The sequence below is a fragment of the Mytilus edulis genome, chromosome 14 (genome assembly GCF_963676685.1).
Source record: "Mytilus edulis chromosome 14, xbMytEdul2.2, whole genome shotgun sequence".
NCBI lineage: Eukaryota > Metazoa > Mollusca > Bivalvia > Mytilida > Mytilidae > Mytilus > Mytilus edulis.
In genome coordinates this window covers 7,784,282-7,805,298 of record NC_092357.1, presented here as the reverse complement: position 1 = coordinate 7,805,298, position 21,017 = coordinate 7,784,282, and the positions used below count along the sequence as shown (strand labels likewise).

At 33.2% G+C, this 21,017-nt stretch overlaps 1 protein-coding gene across 2 annotated transcripts in view; it reads left to right on the top strand.

The window, feature by feature from the left end:
- Positions 1-21,017, top strand: part of LOC139503210 (inositol-trisphosphate 3-kinase homolog) — a 58,920-nt gene that overhangs the window by 13,746 nt on the left and 24,157 nt on the right. Inside the window, exons 2-3 of one of the 2 annotated variants that reach the window (XM_071292972.1) lie at positions 1,510-1,541; positions 3,020-3,102. In XM_071292972.1, coding sequence (XP_071149073.1) covers positions 3,070-3,102 — 33 coding nt within the window. In that variant the 5' untranslated portion in view covers positions 1,510-1,541; positions 3,020-3,069. Of the gene's footprint in view, positions 1-1,509; positions 1,542-3,019; positions 3,103-10,302; positions 11,371-21,017 lie in introns of those variants that run through there. The other variant, XM_071292971.1, reaches the window with a different exon arrangement.

The following is a 21,017-nucleotide window of genomic DNA, read 5'->3' as shown; positions in this document are numbered from 1 at the left end:
GAACACCTCTAATGACAACACTATATCTGAAGTAGGTTTTTAAACTTGACATATCCCTGAAGGAGAAAAAATGATTTTGAATAATTTTGATATTTGACATCCTACATCCTACATATCTCATGTTCATATTCAATGAGTGAAACTAAGTCTATTCATAGTTTATATTGTGTAAACAAATTCTGGGGTGAATTTCTTGTATTTAAAGGTCAGTTACATGATGATCATTTGACCATGACATTTATCAACCTTTATGTCAGTTTTGATCTTAATTTCTCAAATTGTAAGTTTTTAAATATTTGTTTTATTCAAACAATTGGATTTTATCTTTCCCACAGTTTTTTGGTCTGGATTGTTCATACAGCAAAAACAATATTAAAATAACTAGGGATAGTTAAGGGACTCGGCAGAACTCTGTCAAAATATACCTCTACTGTCTTAAAAATGCAATATGTAAACTTTAAAGTAGAAAAACATTTATATGAGGGGCCTGATAGGTTATTTTCGTTCTTCGTGATCGGCGCATTTTCGCTATCGTGATCCATTTTTCTACAGATTTTTTTTTTATAAAATGTGATCCGTGATCATGGAAATTTATTTTCTGTGAACAGTGATTGACAAAAAAATCAACTCGTGAATTGTGATAAGACTCTTAAGTTTATTTAATACTACTTGTACATGTTGTATACCAAAAGTTTTCTAAAATTTCTCATTAATTCATTAAGGCTATCCATCTTCCAATAAAATTAGCACCAATAACAAAAATGTCAATAATTTGAAGCTATACATCATTAATTTACAATGGATTATAATACAAAATGTACTTTAAGGTCACATGAAGGTCAAATCAGCTTCCTGGTTGGACAACATTGACTGCTTTTTAAGATCATTTATATAAAAAAGAAGATGTGGTATGATTGCTATTGAGACAAGAGACCAAATGACACAGACATTATCAACTATAGGTCACTATAACAATCAGGAAAGCTCATACCTCAAAGTCAGTTACAAAAGGCCCAGAAATGACAAATGTAAAATAATTAAAACAAGAAAATTGATGTCTTAAATTTGTGGAAAAGTTTGCCATGTGTCACCTATCAAAACTTTGAAGTTTGATATCTTCCTGTAAGCATAATTTCAAAGACAGGAGAGATTTGCTGTAGAACTGGTATTTCAAAATATACTATAGTATAGTATTATAAGCAGTGTTCTCCCCAGAAATTTTGGATAGCATCACATTTGGCGTAAAAAAAAAATGTATTTTTTTCAATGTAATTTGTCGTGTCGTGGCAATGCTCTATTTCCATTATGATATATGCGTTATTGTTTATTACAAAATATATTATATATTATAATATAAGGCCAGGTATCATTTTGTGTGTTCACTCACAGTTCTATTGAAAATTTTCAGAACTTTGCTTTAAAAAGGAATAGTGCCCATTTAATTTTTTTCAAATAGTTAAGATTGAAACCCTTTTCAAATAAATGATATTATTTTTTTTTTAATTTCAGAATGAATTTTATGGAAGACAAACAGCCTTTAGGTATGTATTTGTAGTTAAGGGGTATGGACGATAATTACATGTTTTAAAACTTTGTTGCATTTAAACATTGAAGTTGTATAAAATGAGTTTCTTCAACATTTACTGTTATCGAAATTATTGAACCAATGCATGTACAATGTATATATACATGAACTAGTATCAACTAGATCAACTAGTATATATACTAGTACCTATATATACTTATATATATATAAGTACCTTCATAAGTTTGACCTAAACTTATTAAGTCATCTTCTGGTTTGCTTGTGAAACAAAGAAAACATTATTGAACCAATGCATGTACAATGTTATATACATGTACTAGAATATATATACTAAATTTAAGTATATACCTTAAGTTTGATCTAAACTTATTAAGTCATCTTCTGCTTGTGAAACAAAGAAAAACACTAGTTTATTTCATGCAAAATACTCTTATACAATCAGGTAAATCCATTTTTAATCGGATTTTTGTGTCAAAAATGTCGGTTATTGATTTGGGGATGTACGGCGGGCGGGCGGGCGGCAACCAAATGTTGTCCGTGCATTTACTTATGAAGCGTTCAACCAAACCTTTTAAAATTTTAATATGTTGTTACTGACAACAAAATGGAGGTCAAGTTCAATAATGACGATTTTGACTTTTACCGTTCAGGAGTTACGGTTCTTGAAAGTTTAAAAAATGTTGTGTCCGTGCATTTACCATGTTTACTCATGAATCGTTCTACCAAACCTTTTTGAAATTTTAATATGTTGTTACTGACAACAAAATTGAGGTCAAGTTTAATAATGACGATTTTGACTTTTACCGTTCAGGAGTTATGGTTCTTGAAAGTTTTAAAAAATGTTGTGTCCGTGCATTTGCTCATGAACCGTTCAACCAAACCTTTCGGTTCTTGAAAGATTGAAAAATTGTGCTACCTGAGTATTATTAGCAGATTATACAACAGAAATGGGATTCATTAACTTTAGAAGCATTCTAGATATTTTCAAAATCCTAGGTAGGTGGACTTAGTAATTTTTTCTTACTTTATGCATTAAGGGCACACAGTTTGTCCTGCTAGAGGGTCATTTTCTATCTAGTTTATATGTTGTTATTGTTGACAACATGGAAGTCAAGTTTGATATTGATAATCATAAATTTTACCTATTAGGAGTTTTGGTCCTTGTAATATTGATAAATGCCAGAACACAAATAAATGTTAAAGAATCCAGTTTACTGTCATTTTGACATCTCTTGTTATATTTATCATGTTTATATTGTAAAATATCAGCTGTTTGACATGATATGAAGCCTCTATGAACTCGACATTAAGCTTCAAATTGTGACTAGGAGCTGATATTTTACAATATATGCAGACAACCTGATAATCTCTACTCATTGTTGTTTTAACACTGAGGTACTAGATAATTATAGGGTTTTATTGGTTTAACCAGTACATGTACTTGATAACTAGAAAGTTTCCTTATTTATACAGGAACTGGATAATTTGAGGATTTACAGAAATGGTAACAATCACATGGAGGAATGTCCAACATAGATCTTTTCCCACAACCAGAGGTGAGTCTCTCTAATTAAACACATGGAGGAATGTCCAACATAGATCTTTTCCCACAACCAGAGGTGAGTCTCTCTAATTAAACACATGGAGGAATGTCCAAAACAGTTCTTTTTCCACAACTAGAGGTGAGTCTCTCTAATCAAACACATGGAGGAACAATTGGAACTATGTGACGTCCTTTTACACAATTGACAGCCCTGAAACATCTGAAGACACTCCTAGGAATCGAAAATAGAGTATAGTAAAATAAAGTGAAATAGTTAAAGGAAGTATAGATGAAAAAATAATGTTTAACTATTTATTTCATAATTGTATTAAGGTATGAAAATAATGAAAAGCAATATTTCAATATGTATTTGAATTCTGTTTGTACAAGATTTAATCTTTTTTACCCCCAAAAACGTAAATATAAGGAACAATTTTAAATGGTGACAAAAAAGGGGAAGAAACTCAAGTTGTACACAAAATTATTTACATCCTAAAGCTAAGGTAATTGGTGTTAATTAACAGTGTGTTTGACACCAAATCTGTGCACTTAATGGGTCATTAAATTTGACAGTTTACACAGCAAGCTGAACTTCCTGTTCATGAAAGAAATACAAATTTGCCGGTATTTCAAGAAAAATCACTTATGAAGTCAATCTCAAGGCAAGAAATCCAGGTCAAAACGGGTCATTTACGGAATTCCCGGATTATTCAATGACCCGGCGGTGTCCCGGGTGATTCCTTAGAATTGCAAAAATCTCAGGTCACACCCACAGAATACGTGTCAGTTGACAGCTATGGCACAACTAGAGGTGAGTCTCTCTAATTAAACACATGGAGGAATGTCCAACATAGATTTTTTCCCACAACCAGAGGTGACTCTCTAATTAAACACATGGAGGAATGTCCATAGATCTTTTCCCACAACCAGATGTGAGTCTCTAATTAAACACATGGAGGAATTCCAACATAGATCTTTTCCCACAACCAGAGGTGAGTCTCTCTAATTAAACACATGGAGGAATGTCTAACATAGATCTTTTCCCACAACCAGAGGTGAGTCTCTCTAATTAAACACACGGAGGAATGTCCATAGATTTTTTCCCACAACCAGAGGTGAGTCTCTCTAATTAAACACATGGAGGAATGTTAATAGATCTTTTCCCACAACCAGAGATGAGTCTCTCTAATTAAACACACGGAGGAATGTCCATAGATTTTTTCCCACAACCAGAGGTGAGTCTCTCTAATTAAACACATGGAGGAATGTTAATAGATCTTTTCCCACAACCAGAGGTGAGTCTCTCTAATTACACACATGAAGGAATGTCAAACATAGATCTTTTCCCACAACCAGAGGTGAGTCTCTAATTAAACACACGGAGGAATGTCCATAGATCTTTTCCCACAACCAGAGGTGAGTCTCTCTAATTAAACACTCGGAGGAATGTCCATAGATTTTTTTCCCACAACCAGAGGTGAGTCTCTCTAATTAAACACATGGAGGAATGTCCAACATAGATTTTTTCCCACAACCAGAGGTGAGTCTCTCTAATTAAACACATGGAGGAATGTCCATAGATCTTTTCCCACAACCAGATGTGAGTCTCTAATTAAACACACTGAGGAATGTCTTAAACAGATCTTTTCCCACAACCAAAGGTGAGTCTCTCTAATTAAACACATGGAGGTATATGTCCATAGATCTTTTCCCACAACTAGAGGTGCGTCTATCTAATTGAACACATGGAGGAATGTCCAACATAGATCTTTTCCCACAACCAGATGTGACTCTCTAATTAGAGTCTATTTAAACACATGAAGGACATTTTCCCACAACCAGAGGTGAGTCTCTAATTAAACACATGGAGGAATGTACAACATAAATCTTTTCCCACAACCAGAGGTGAGTCTCTAATTAAACACATGGAGGAATGTCCAACATAGATCTTTTCCCACAACCAGAGGTGAGTCTCTAATTAAACACATGGAGGAATGTCCAAAATAGATCTTTTCCCACAACCAAAGGTAAAGATACTTAGTGATGTAAGTCTAAAGGTACTTAGTAAGATCAGTCTTAAGGTACTTGGTAAGAATAGTTTTGATAATAATTCGTTCATGTATCATTAGTGTAGGTGGCCACATTGATATACAAATGTTTTCAGATGAAATATTATTATTTATAACAGATTAATTAGATATATGATCACGAAATTTACGATGTTGTTTAGTATTTTTTATGAGGGTAATCTCAGGTAATCAGGAAATGTGTAAACTCTATATAATTCAACTTGTTTCTCAGATTTCATATAGAAATTTTTTCTGTGAGATTTGCTGTTGACCTGCCATTGATCTGTTATTGTCCTTAAAATTTTGAATCAGTGCATGCGTAATGTCAACTTCCGTCTAATAATGGTTGGGTTTGGGGAGGATGTTTAGAGAACGTAACCTTTCCTGTTTGCCAAAAATCATCAAAATAAAGTTTGAATCCTTAAGTTATGAACTATGATATGGGTATGAGTGTAACAGGAACTGTGTAACCTTCCTGAGCCTGAGAACATGGAGAAATCAGCGAATTCCGCAGACTTTTACATTATCTTTTGGTTTTAGCTCATTGTAAGTTCAAAGTGCTAAATGTTATACATAAACATACACATACACATAGTGACATACTATAATTTTGTATACGGCCGAAAAAAAATTGTGGTTGTATATTGGTATTACGTCATCGTTGTCAGAAAACATTTGAGTTTCGCACAATAACTTTAGTATTAGTAAATAGAAATCTGTGAAATTTAAACACAAGTTTCATGACCATAAAGTGCGAAAATTGTGTCCATTTTTGCTCCAACTGTTGAGGGTTAGACCTCTGCAGTTGTATACAGCTGCGCTCAGCGAAGCAATGTATTTATTATATCTACATATGTATGCGTGTTCCTTTTTCCATGTGCCAAATTAAAAAAAACTAGAATGTTTGGGTCCAATTGGCAACTGATTAACGTACAAACTCATTTAAAATGACTTGTGGGTGCAGGGGCAGATCCAGCCATTTTCAAAAGGGGGTCCCTAACCCAGGTTAAAAAGGGGGGGGGTTCCAATCACATGTCCCCATTTAAATGCATTGATCGTCCCAAAAAACGGGGGGTTCCAACCCACAATCACAACCAAGCCCAACTCCTAAATATGCATACATCTAGGAGCCAATATTTTGTGCATATCTTCCAGTGACATCCTGATATTAAAGAAGCCGATATTTCATACAAACATTCATCTAGAAGCCGATATTTCATACATATGCATACATCTAGAAGCCGATATTTCATACTAACCTATTCATTCAGCTGCCGATTTTTCATGCAAACCTGTTACCTATATAGCTAGTAGCTAGTCTTTATCTTCCTTCACTAGCAGTAGCTAGTGGTATCTAGAAGCCAATATTTCATGCATGCTCATTTATGCAGAGGGTGTTCAGTATAAAATGCATAAATGCATACACCCAGGATCCGATATATCAGTATGCATATTCACACCAAGGAGGCTGATATGTAATGCATATTCACATCCAGGAGGCGACATTTAATGCATATTCACAACAAGGAGGCCGATATGAAATGTATATTCACACCAAGGATGCGATATGTCATGCATATTCACACCAAGGAGGCCGACATTTAATGCATATTCACAACAAGGAGGCCGATATGAAATGTATATTCACACCAAGGATGCGATATGTCATGCATATTCACACCAAAGGGACCATATGTAATGCATATTCACACCAACGAGGCCAATATGTAATGCATATTCACACCAAGTGGGCGATATTTAATGCATATTCACCGACCAATGGGGCGATATTTAGTGCATATTCACCGAACAAGGGGGCGATATTTAATGCATATTAACCGACCAAGAGGCGATATTTAATGCATATTCACCGACCAAGGGGCGATATTTAATACATATTCACCAACCCAGGGGGCGATATTTAATGCATATTCAGAACGAATTTGACCGACCATATTCTCTATCTTGTTTTCTCATTACTGTATACACTTATCAATGATATACACTTTTGAAACAAGGAGCATATTGAAAAGATGTTGAAAGCAATTTTGTTTTTTTAAAAAAAAAAGCTTTAAATCTACGCCGGGTATGCCGAAAAACGACTTTGGATGTAATTAATGATGGTTTGATATTAAACTCATAACGGGAGGGATTGTGCTCGGTTTTCATGGTGATGAAGACAACATACTCCAATCAGTCTAATTGAAGTCTGGAGCTGGCATGTCAGTAATTGCTATGATGAAGACAAACTATTTCAATCAGTCTAAATTAATTGAGTTCTGGAGCTGGCATGTCAGTAATTGCTTGTAGTCCTTTGTTAATTTATGAACTATTGTCATTTTGCTTAGTTTCTTCTGTTACCTATTCTGACATCCGACTCTGACTTCTTTTAAACTGCGTGTTACTGTATGATTCCTATGTGTTTGTTTATTCTTCGTTTGCTGGATGTACAGGGGGAGGGTTGAGATCTCACAAAACAGTTTATTCCTGCCGCATTTTTGCGCCTGTCCGTTCGTCCCGCTTCAGGTTAAAGTTTTTGGTCGAGGTAGTTTTTGATGAAGTTGAATTTCAATCAACTTGAAACTCAGTACACATGTTCCCTGTAATATGATCTTTCTAATTTTAAGGCCAAATACGAGATTCACTGTCCACTGAACATAGAAAATGATAGTGCGGATGGGGCATCCGTGTACTGGGGACACATTCTTGTTTTTTTCTTCATTTTAGTTCATTTGTATGTTTTGGAGTTTAGTATGACGTCCATTTAGTGAGTCTTGTAATAAGAGTGCACACGCTCAAATGTTTCGCCTATGTTGATTATTTGTAAAAGTGTTTCAACAGGTATCAAATAGAATTAATTCATTTTATCCTGGAACCAATTAATTAGTGTACAAATAACAGTTATACAAATAAATATGAGGTATATGTGTCCATGTACGATTAAAGTATTAATCTACTCCGCTTCTAACAAACTGTACATATTTAATTTGGTTTGCGTGACAATTGATTTGGAGCCTTCTAGGCGGTGATTGAAATGTGTATGATTTGGAGCCTTCTAGGCGGTGATTGGTTTGTGTGACAATTGATTTGGAGCCTGTTAGGCGGTGATTGAAGTGTGTATGTTTTGGAGCCTTCTAGGCGGTGATTGAAGTGTGTATGTAAACTAAAGGATAGAACAATAAATGTACATGATCGGAATTATAAAATTAAGTTGTATACTCGATACGAGATGGATCATCTCGGCGAGCCTCACTTTTCGTCCTGTTTCTTTCGCCCGTTCGAATATCTTTTGCATTGTCAGACCATTTATATAAATTGTATGTATTCATGCAAATGAGATCAGAGTCATACGGACCACGTGTACATCTTAAGAATAATTCTATACACCAAATATAGATAACATAAATAAATGCTTATATCATTTAAAAATGGCAGAAAAATCGGAATAACGTTGACATATTATTAAACTGTAAACAAGAGAATTAGGACAGAGGAACCATGCAAGATGCACGTGTACACCTAAAATTCATATCATATCTTAAATATAGCTGATTTAGCTTATTGCTAATGGCAACATTGAGTTATAGATTTAAACATGAAAAATGACATGATCAGTTGAACAATGCCAGACGGACATACACTGTGAGACGGACATATACACTGCCATACGGATATACACTGTCATACGGACATATACACCGTCAGACGGACATATACACTGTCAGACGGACATATACACTGTCAGACGGACATATACACAGTCAGACGGACATATACACTGTCAGACGGATATACACTGTCATACGGACATATACACCGTCAGACGGACATATACACAGTCAGACGGACATATACACTGTCAGACGGATATATACACAGTCAGACGGACATATACACTGTCAGACGAATAAACACTGTCAGACTGACATATACACTGTCAGACGAATATACACTGTCAGACGGACATATACATCGCCTGACGGACATATACACTGCCAGGTGGACATATACACTGTCAGACCGACATATACACCGTCACAAGGACTTAAAAACTGCCAGACGGACATATACACTGTCAGACGGACATATACACCGCCTGTCGGACATATACTAGTACACCGTCAGATGGACATATACACTGTCAGACGGACATATACATATACAGTAACTAATACACATAAAATATACATGTAATTGACTTATTGCTTATGGTATCTGAAAAGGGATTTCATCACGAAATCTTCAAGTTGACAAATAAGCCATGAAGATGAAGTCAATGTCAGACAAACCCTTCTAGATGTACAATCATGACTATACCAAAATTAATGTTAACATGTTACAGAAATAACAGATTGATTCTAAATTGATAAAATGCCAAGCGGCTGTCCAATAGCACATGCACTTGTCTCTGAAAAGACCTATATACTAAATAAGTAAAAAAAAATGTTACTTGAATCATATTGGCAGTTTTATAGAGACATATATGAAAGTATAAAGGTAGTTTTTTTAAAGAAAAGGTAAAAATAGGTAAAAAAAAGACAAGTATACCTGTGATTAATTGTGCATGTTTAATACCATAAACAACTCTGTACAGGAAGTTATAAAAGGGACTATTGTACTGACCCAGCATATTACTAGTAAACGTATTTTGTTAGTTTTTAAGGTTTACCAGGCGGTATATTATTTATGGTAAACTAACATTTTGAATTGTCAAGATATCATTAATAGACGTTTTCTCAATTTCTAAAATAAATCTTCTCCAAAAATGGTTTCAGTATGAAAAAGATACGTTTTACTCTAAATCTAAACTGATTGCAAAACAGCAACAGTGGATAATTATAATTATAGGAAATATTGAAGGGAAAATATATAAATATATTCCCCATTCGGCTTTTGACAAACATGTCCTTTTCTGTGCCAATAGTCTTGTAATCACCTTTTTAATTCAATAATCTTATAACAAAACAGCAAAAATTGATAATTAATTAGAAAAGGAAGAATTTAAGGAAAAAATATATATATATTCCCCATTCGGCTTTTGACAAACATGTCCTTTTTTAGTGTCATTACAACATTAATCTTTTAATCACCTCTTTAATTCAATGTCATTGCCCATTGGTCCATTGTCTGTTTCTATAGTAACCAGGTGATGTGTGAAGTGTCAATATTATTACTTATCTATCTATCTACATGTATCAGATATTGTCACTGTTATATACCTGAGATTGATTTTCAGGTAAAATACAATCTTCTCAAGTAGTCTGTCGATTTAAGTAAACAATTTCATTCTTAAACGATCAGATTTCTAAACCGTTATCGGTGTTGGAAGTGAAATACGGAACAATTTATAACATACATGTACATGTATTGTTTAGTATGAGATGAGTATTATTCATTCAACAGTGACCTGTATCCATCGAAATGTATTTTTAAAACCTACCGGAAGGAAACTCATTTGAAGTGGGACTAATTGTTACGTATGAACAGAGTTTTCACGCACCTTAGATAATATCCGATGATGAATTATATATACTGTTTTATACTGTAGCCAGCAGGTGCGAGATATATGTATTGTAAAACCACCGTACATAGACATTTGTCAATTTTTACAATTTGAAGTCGTAGTTTTAGAAATTCAACATTGTGTGACTATAGTGAAATATACAGTGTAGTGTTTCATTAAGTGTATATTCGTAAGTGATGATGTTTAACTTTACTTAAAAGAGGAAGTAACTTAATTTCTTTTAATAATAAACCGTGAATTAAAAATAGGATTTAATAAAAACATGGGTTGTTTTCATAGTCAAGATGGAATACCAGAATCCGACTCAAATGTTGAAACTTTATACCTTGCAAGACGTGTTCGATCCAAGAAAATCCAAAACAGCGCGGCGAAGGCGAGTGGAAGTCAATTTAATGATATCACGGCAGATGTATCCAAGGATAAAACTTTCGAAAGTAAAAATTTAGCGGCGGAGATGAACGATTCGTCAAAAGACGTTCAAGGGAAGGCCTATTCTATTTTCCCTAAGTGGAAAGGATATAAGATGTGTAACGCTTGTGAAGACACAGAATCTAAGACAGTCAATAAGGGATTCAAACATAGAGGACATTGTAATAGGTGTTCTATGGTCAAAGAAATGAAAAACAATCTCCGTAAAAACTCACCACAAAGTATGAATATTACAGCTTTTGCCAATCTTTTAGCATTGGTAAGTATAACAGCTAGGTTTTATGAGGGTTTGGAGGGAGGTCTTTATTCCTTTCTTTATTCTTTTATGGTTTAGACTATTTTACTCTATAATCTTGTATTTATTTATTTTTTGTCATAATTCTCTCTTCTTTTTTATAAAATTAATTATTCTTTGTTCTTCATTTATTTTACTATTTTTCTCTTTTTTTTCTTTTTATTCTGCACACTTTTCCCCTTTTTCTCTTTTTTGCAAACTCTCTTTTTTATGTAATGTTTGTTGATAGATAGGGTTGGGAATTTGACGGATTCATTGGATAATCAGAAATAATGCAAGCAAGTTGACGCCCCTATTACATCTGTATGATATCCTCTATTGAAAAGATCAATTGAATAAGAACAGAACGTTTCAACTTCTTTGTTGATGTAAAATGATGAAAAGACTTCTTCTTGATCATCGATCTGCTGACTGTTTTCGTTGGGCCTACATCTTTTGAGATCTAAGACAGAGGAGAGAGTGTTGTTTTGAATGTTGAATTCTCAACTTCTAATGGCTACTTCATTGTATACATAGACTTTTCTCCGATAAAATATACTACAAAAATCTGAAACGCTTTTGAAAAGACGATAAATCGGGGTTGTCTGTGAAGAAACAGACGATCACAACTTATTTTGTAACCTTTAAACGTGATTTTCGAAAAAAAAAATCTTTTCGGTTTTAAGTTAAATTTGTATACGATAGAATTACAGTTTCATACAAATGTGTCTACTTTGACATAACAAGATTATGTGGTATCTTTGTGTATGTAGACATTCCAATTCCACAAGGTTTTATTAACTTTATAATTTTGACCCCGCGTCAGAGTGAAATAATTTAAAGAAAATTTGATAATTTCTCAGCCTTTTTGAGCTATATAAAAGCATTACCATTTATTAACATATGCCGTTTATAATATGTTTTGCCTATATCATCCAGGGTTTTCTTTTGCAATAAGTTCAATATATTCCGTTTGTATACAAACTGTCATTTCTGTCTTCCTGTTTGAACAGTGAGATTGTTTAACACATTGAAATCTTTCATTTTAATCTATACTTTTAGTTTTATAAATATGCCATGATACCCTAATTCTAGTGCAGACAGAGACATATATAATACTACGTCTCTGGTGCAGTTATTAGTCAATGCAAACATGTCTTGATAAAAACTGAAAAACATATACATGTATACCATTTAAATCAAGGTTTAGATATTGAAAAAAACATATCGATTCTTAATGAAAGATCTCCCTGTTTTTTGTTTGTATTGTTGTCGTAATATCCGTGGTGGTATTGTGTGTATCATGGTTGATGTCAGTTTGTATTGTTGTCGTAATATCCGTGGTGGTATTGTGTTTGTATCATGGTTGGTATCAGTTTGTCTGTTATTCAGACAATAATCAAGTGTTTGTCTGTGATGATTACTTCATTACGTTTTACTTGACGTACTTATTTTCATTTTCACTGATCGAAAGGTGGAATGGTTGAGGCATAAAAAAAATACAGTTTTAATCGTTTGTAGTGTTGTCGTGATATAGTCGTGGCGGTATTCTGTTTGTATCAAGGCTGATATCAGTTTTGTCTGTGCATAATATTATTTTAAGTTTTACAATACGTACCTATTTGTATTTCACTGATCGAGAGCCTCAGAGGGGAATGGTGGTGAAGGTATAAAAAATATTTTTATTCTTTACAAGTCAAATGCTACATGCTCATCGAAGTAGCCTGTGCATCGACCACTGATGCATGATCGCAGGTAGGGTGACACATTATAAAAAATAAAAAGGGGGTATATAAAGTGTTAAATTCAGGCTGCACTTAAATTTTGATTTGCCCAAACGCTACCCAAAGGTCGAAACAATGGGTTAGGTATAGAAGCATTTTCTTTTTTTCTGCAAATTGAAATTGAAGTGTCAGGTTTTAAAGTCTTCTTTTCACATCAGGATAATAAAAGATTTTTAGTATGCATCCATTTTCTTGGTAACTAAGGTATGGTCATAGAAAACAAGTATATTGTTTGTTATGGCCTCACCTGTTCCTAGTTTTGATTTTATCCTTTTGCTTTTATCAGAAAATACAACGTAACGTTTCTAAGAAAAATACCCTTCTACGGAAATGTCTATAATAAATTAATTGAGATATGTATGAACTTATGTCGAATACGTTAGATAGTACATGTATTACAGTAGTTAACTATAGAATAGGTAATGACAGGGAATTATCATGTTATATCTATATTTATTGTTGCCCTTTAAACTTGTCGTGCATAATAATGTCATTATCACTAAGGGTCATTTATCTTTTTATTATGATTATTGTATTATGACAAATAAAGGTATGTTTTCGATGTTATAAAACGTAAAAGTACATGAATGAATGAACGATTGACTTAATCTTCATTTCCTCCTTGTCTTTTTTCTTCTTCAATAGAACTAAATGGAAACGTGTGCTTATTCACAAAATGTAATTCATTTTAAGATATACAATCAAAATTAACAGAAATTTAAAAAAAAACTTTAATGTCTATTAAAAACTCAAAATTAAACCCCTTTATACGTAGGCTTAATTTTATTAGACCCTTATTAGAATAAGAAGATGCGAATGAGAAAACTCTCCACAAGAGATCAAATGATACAGAAACTAACAACTGTAGGTAACCGTACTGCAAGGCCAATACCGCATTGTTAAGACGATTAGGTTTAAAAGGCCCCGAAATGACAAATGACAAATGATAAACGATTCTAACGATAAAACGTTAACGGTCTAGTTTATATACAAAATAATGAACAAAAATTGAACAAGTTTGTTACACAGCAACATTTGACAACCACTGAATTACAGGCTCCTGACCTACATGTTTTGCTATATATTATTAACATGAGTATCATCAAGTTCGTTAACTATATGAATCGGAAGTTTGTCAACAAATCGGCAATCGTTTTTAGATTCACCTATATTGTCAGTCAACTTTATAATAATAACTGCTCATAACTTTTTATGTAAAGAAAAATAGTTGTATGCTTTAAAATCGAAGATTTCTATACATATGAATATAATGTGTGGCCTAACACCTTTGTAGGTTTACTTGATTGTTTCATTTTATATGATATGACAATATATTCTCCACACGCAGGCGGAGGAAATATGAGGCATACATATCTGCATGGTCTCTCTAAATTTTCGCTGTAGGTTAATTTCATTTAACACGTAAAAAGGGGGGTTGGGGTTGACGCATGACTATCTGGTCTAGGAAAGGTACGCTAAGACAACTGCAAGTAAACAATAAATGTTTCAACAAACCTACCTTTCCAATCTGATTAGAATCCATATCCTGTGTCCACACTTTGGGAGCGAGGCGAGGACACGCGATTTTCTTTTTCTTCAGATTGCTACTACCTTTTTCTGAAAAAAAAGGTGACCTCCAAATATTTGGTAGTGTTGTTAGGATGACAATGCAACATATTGTAAGGTATACGGTATTACAATATCTCGGAGGTTTGTTAAGGGTCGGAGAAATCTAGATTTTAACGATGATCTCCGTCGTTAGGTTTCCGATCCTTGAAAGGCAGTCGTAATTTAAATACATTTTCTTTTTAGAAATTTGGTCATATTTCTTTTGTACCTCTGATCTTTAAAAGATAATGTAATCATATGACCCAGTCCATGCGAAAAGGTACAAAAACGAAAAATTGATGAAATTTTAAAAAGTGTGCATAATTATTGGTAGAAGACTTGTGATTTATAAAACACATTTACTTTTCCTCATATCATTACAAGCTGTGAGCTACACGCGCCTGCAAGTGTTGCGACCCCCTAGTTTTATCAAGATTATTAATGACTTATTTCTTATATTTCACTCATTTCCAAAGTACAGTTTAAATGGCTTGATTTACTAAATGATAATGTGAACCCCGGTAGCAGTGGGGATAAGGCTCTCGCTTACGATGCTGATATCAATGCAATCTATTCGGGCAACGGTTCGTATTCCGTGCAACTAAGGTTGATTTATAGCATATTTAATAACTTGATTTATATAATATTTAATAACTTAACTTATCTTAAATTTCAATTTCTAAAACACAAGATGTAATAGTTTTTGTATTTTCCCTCACGTTTTAATGTTGTCTTACTTTCTTTTAACCTGTAGAACTGAAGGAAATTATTGACTTATGTCTCTGTAGTGTCGTAAATTTTAAAGTTTCTGGTCGGTATAGCATTAGTCCGGGGAACAAATGATTATACACTTGCTCAAATAACAAAAATTCAGATATTTCTACGTCTTTTTCTGTTTTAATTGACAAATTCGGGATAGAATTGACAATCTTTTTAATGTTTACATTAATGTATTTTTTTTTGGATAAAATCGTTTTTCAAAAATACTATACTATAACAAACTTTGATAACGTGTCCTGTAAAGTTTATCAAAAGGACTTTTTGTACCTTTTCGCATGGACTGGCTCATATAGTAATACACATATAAGTTAAAATGAGATGCAATAAAGGCTCAACTAAAAAATTTCCGTTTTAAGTTCAAATATTAAAAAAAAGTATATGAAAATATTAAAAATGCAATATAATCGATTTTACAATATACTACTGATAACGTTCAATAATCAATTTCTAGTATGTTTTTTCCCAATAGCCCAAGACTGAAAAGTGCTGTTATATCATAGATGTGCTGCGTACCAATGTTACCAAGTTTATAAAAACAAGATCTTTGGTCGATCTAGAAAACAAAACTTGTGTTCGAACTCAAACTTGTCCATGATATATGAAATTTAAACCATGTTTGTCTTAATATGATGGCTCTATGGGTTTTTCTAGCAAATTTACGAAAATGATAATCTGTTAAAGATATACGTGAATTTTTAAGTCGAGACAGGTGCTATGTATTGTTTGTAAAATTGGATCTTCTAAACCTACATGTTCTTCTGAGCCATCTTAGGTAGTCTATGCCACTATTCTGGCCTCTATTCTTTTAATTTGAAAATATCAATTTCAGCATAAAATCGTTAAAACAAATATCGATTCTCTACTCACGGTGCTATTTTTTCCTAGAACTCTGCTAAATCTATGGCACAATACGAACTTGTCTCACGGAACAATAGAGCTTTACAGTCGCACAATCTGATTGAAACTAAGATCTATTGGAACTGGCGTGCTCATATGAACATTACGAATTTAGAAATCTATATTTTAATTCGATTTTGAGATCGTAGGTTGACTTCTAGGTGTATTCTTTGGGGAGGGGATGTTAAGTTGCTGTCTCATTGTATACGTACGTATAGAAGAGACATAGTGACTCTGGTACAAATATATAGTGAAAAGTATGTTGTAAATTGATCTAAATTGATAGATTCAGAAGAAAATTTATACGTTCAAAGTCAAAGTCGTTTGAGGGTAAACAAACATTTTTACAATCTTGAAAAGGTCGTCTCAGATGGTTAAATAAATGATGTGTTAGTTAGTTCATTCAAGACCTAGCTTTATCTACTAGGAAGCTGCTTATCCTTATGTAAACGTCCGCATTCATTCGTAAACTGTTAAAAAGTGTAATCTCAAATAACGTACACTTATATAACATAGATTAGACCGTTGGTTTTGCCGTTTGATTGGTTTTTCACTGGTCATTTTTGGGGCTCTTTATAGCTGTATGTTCGGTGTGAGACAAGAATCCGTGTTGAAGACCGTACTTTGATCTTTAATAGTTTACTTTTATAAATTGTGACTTGGATGGAGAGTTTGCTCATTGGCAGCCATACCACATCTTCTTATATCTATGAACAAAAGTAACAAGTATGAAAAATATAACGACGATACAACGATCCATCTCTCTGCCTGGGAGACTTCTATCAGTGATAAATCAACTTTACGGAAATGTTATAAGTTCGGATTTACAAAGTGTTTCCACATTTGGACTCTTGGTGAAGGAGTATGATCGAATTGTAATCAAGGTATATATCAATAATTTAAGATGACTCATAAAACTAAATATTTGTACTCTTTATAGTCTTGCTTAGTTAAGTGAAACCGATTGAAGGAATGACTAATACGTAAAGTTTTTTTGGCACCGCTCTCCATGTATAAAAACACTTTCTACGACGTGGTTTGATGTTTGCGAGGTACATGATTTTAACTCTTTCTATTATGTTAATTGGCAACCTTCTATGTAGAAATACCTATATATAGATATAGGTATAGGAAGATGTGGTATGAGGGCCAATGAGACAACTCTCCATCCAAATAACAATTTATAAAAGTAAACCATTATAGGTAGGTTTCTTAAAGCGACAAAAAAGAGCTGTAAAAATATTTTTAAATAATAGAAATCGGAGGCCTTCATTTTGAGAATTAAAAGGGATGTATATATCGGATACACTCCCATACATGCAGGTTTCTCGATTTGTATTTATACTTGTCTTCTTGTTGCATCCTGTCTCTGACTGGATATGTTCTTGGAAAGCTGGGACAACAGAAGTAAACGTCATTGCAGGGAAATACGCATACTTTATTTAAATAGTTTGTGATAAACAAAGCACGCGTGAAAACGGATCCAGGATAAAAGACCTCATTTGAAACACCAGAGATTAATCATGTTATTATAACTACATCATGTTCATCTTTTTATAATGTTTTGTGTATTTGAACTGATATGAAATACGTATATTTTATTGATGACATATTACATAACAAGTAAATATGTCTATTTGTTCCGGTATTTTAAATAGCCTCGATCGTAAGCAGAAGTTACAAATATGAAAATAATCATCTTTTGAAGAAAGAAAATATCACGGGAAATCAAAATACCAATGTAAACAAGATGCTCATTTCTCTGAAAAAACCGGTTACTTGGTAGGCCAATGTTTGCTGTTCTCGGTATTTGCACATTTTTTACACCATCTTTGTTCATGTACTTATATAGGGAATTATCACTCAAGTATAAATTTGAATATTAGTAACAATAATAAAAGGAATGTTCCGGAGTGGGTAGAAATAACAAATATCTGTGTTGACCACTGTCACGGCGTTTACGTAAACAGATTGCTATGATCAAAGAAAACATGACCAGTTTTGTATAGAAGGACGACACAAGCGGTCTGCCACCTTAAAAATAGTTTTCAACTAGTAGTTATACCTACTATATAATAGTCCTAGTTATCAAGGAGAAAATTCCAACGTAAAAGATGGTCACTGAAGCAGATGACCTATTTTTAAGAACAACTTTCATTTTTCAGTTGCAATCCTGGTAATTATGTGACCTCGACTGATAGTTTGCTGGGGGGATGAGGGCTAATATAATGAAACTAATCAGTGGCACTTAAGAAATACGGTTAACCTATATAGGAAATGTAAATTTTAGTGTCAAAAAATTTAACAATATACCGAAATCCAATATGCATGGTGAATGGAAAATAGAAGGCAAAATCATGCGTTACCAATGAACGAAACAAGTGAAAATGGATAGTTTAAGAAATGTTCTCATCACAAGATTTTTTTAGTTCAACTGTTACATAATGTTTTGTTATAAGGATTATGTTCCCATAAGATGCACTTATATAATTTACTAAAACATCAAGACACTTGTAAGGCATTTTAACACTTAAAGTAAATAATTACGGCAACTCCAAAATTTCTGATATGAATGTTTTGTCTGATAAAATGTACAAAAGCCATTTGTTTATCTTCTGTATTTTTAAATAAGATTAAAATGCAATTCAATATTAACTGTACAAACAAAATGTAACTGTTTCTGTAAAATATATGAAAAGCTTAATGTTTATCTTCAATCCATTTGCTAAACGTTTCATTTCTTTTATATACTATCAGTACCTGCAGCTTTAGAAATTGAGTTTTAGAGAAGTAACATGAATCCATCTGTGAGTTGTTGATTGTTTTTCTTTGATTTTTTTTTTGCGCTACTTTGACGAGCTATCGGGTCAGTGGCTAACATTAAACTTGCACAGATATTTACGTGCATAAAACTTGCACAGATCTTTACGTACATAAAACTTGCACAGATCTTTACGTGCATGCAATCATTGTTCTGTTTGAGTGTGAAGGTGTGCACAGCAACATTTGAATATATAAATGTGTGTGCATTATATGTATCTGTGGCAAGGTTGTCACATTTTATGGGAATATATATGTTTTGGGCTTCCAGTGCAAAGTGCAATTACTCAATAATTATACTACCGTATACTGGTGTGTACATGACGCATTTATGTATTATATGCCTTTGATACTGCCGAAATTTATGGATCTTTATAAACGGTTTTTCTATTTGAAAACTGTTAATATAGATGACAATGTGTTCTTTAGTTAAACTGTGTTAATGAGGAATTTTAACATGTGTTGTGTGTTGGATTTAATTATTGTCAAGAATGTGGCCATGTGTTCATTAATTCGTGTGTTCTTTTGTGTGAATGTGTGGAGTCATAGCAATGTGTTTTATTATTGGTGTTCGGAATATGACAATGTGTTTTTAGGTTGTCTTTTTAAAATAAACGTATTGAAACTTACCATGTTTTCTTTAATTGAAGCTGGACAATGCGTGTGTTTTATTAGTGTGAATGTGTTGAGTGTTACCTTGTGGTCTTTAATTTTTGTGTGGAATGCAGGTTGAAGAAGGTCCGCTGATGTAGGCCCTCAGGTCATCGGTGCCCTCATGTATCTTCCAAATAGTGCCCCATATGCGTAGTAATAATATGATCTGAAAATAGAATAAACTAAAAATACATTATTCTATTTTCTATTTAGACTGTGACAGTACACAAGCCTGGTTTGATTAAAGTTACTTCAGGTAATCTGTTGTGTATGGAAACTGGTTTAATAAAGTCATAAGGAAGAATGATTTAATAAAGGTGTCTTTGAATATGACCATATGTAACTGTTATAAAACACTTTAATAAGTGTTTTTAATAAATGTATGAATATGACTGGGTTTTCTTTTAATTTGAGTGAGAATGCGCGAACGTGATACTGTGAATAGAAAAGTAAAAACACAAAAATACTGAACTCCGAGGAAAATTCAAAAAGGAAAATCAAAAATCAAAAGGCAAAATCAAAAGTGTAAACACATCAAACGAATGGATAACAACTGTCATATTCCTGACTTGGTACAGGCATTTTCTAATGTAGAAAATGGTGGATTGAACCTGGTTTTATAGCTAGCTAAACCTCTCACTTGTATGACAGTCGCATCAAATTCCATTACATTGTCAACGATGCATGAACAAAACAAACATACTCAAAGAGTAAAAATGTCAAAAATAGGGGTACAACAGTCAATATTGTGTTATCATCTTGATTTCACTACATAAACAACAAATGTAACAAAGTAGCACAAAAAGGCATACATCAAATTTAACATTCTCATTTTGCTTTTCTAGGTGTATTTATATAATACGATTTTTAGTGCCAGTGACCATGTATATATTTTCTAATGTAAGATGAATGTAATGACAACCTCACTAATTTTTAGTGGTTTTAACAAATGTGCAGATGAGAGAAAAATTAATGTGAAACCAGTGTTTATTACCCTAAACTAAATGTAAACAGATTTATGTGAACACAGTCTTAGTAAAAAGATGTACTCACTAATCAGTACTGGCTGCTATGTCATTGTGAAGATGT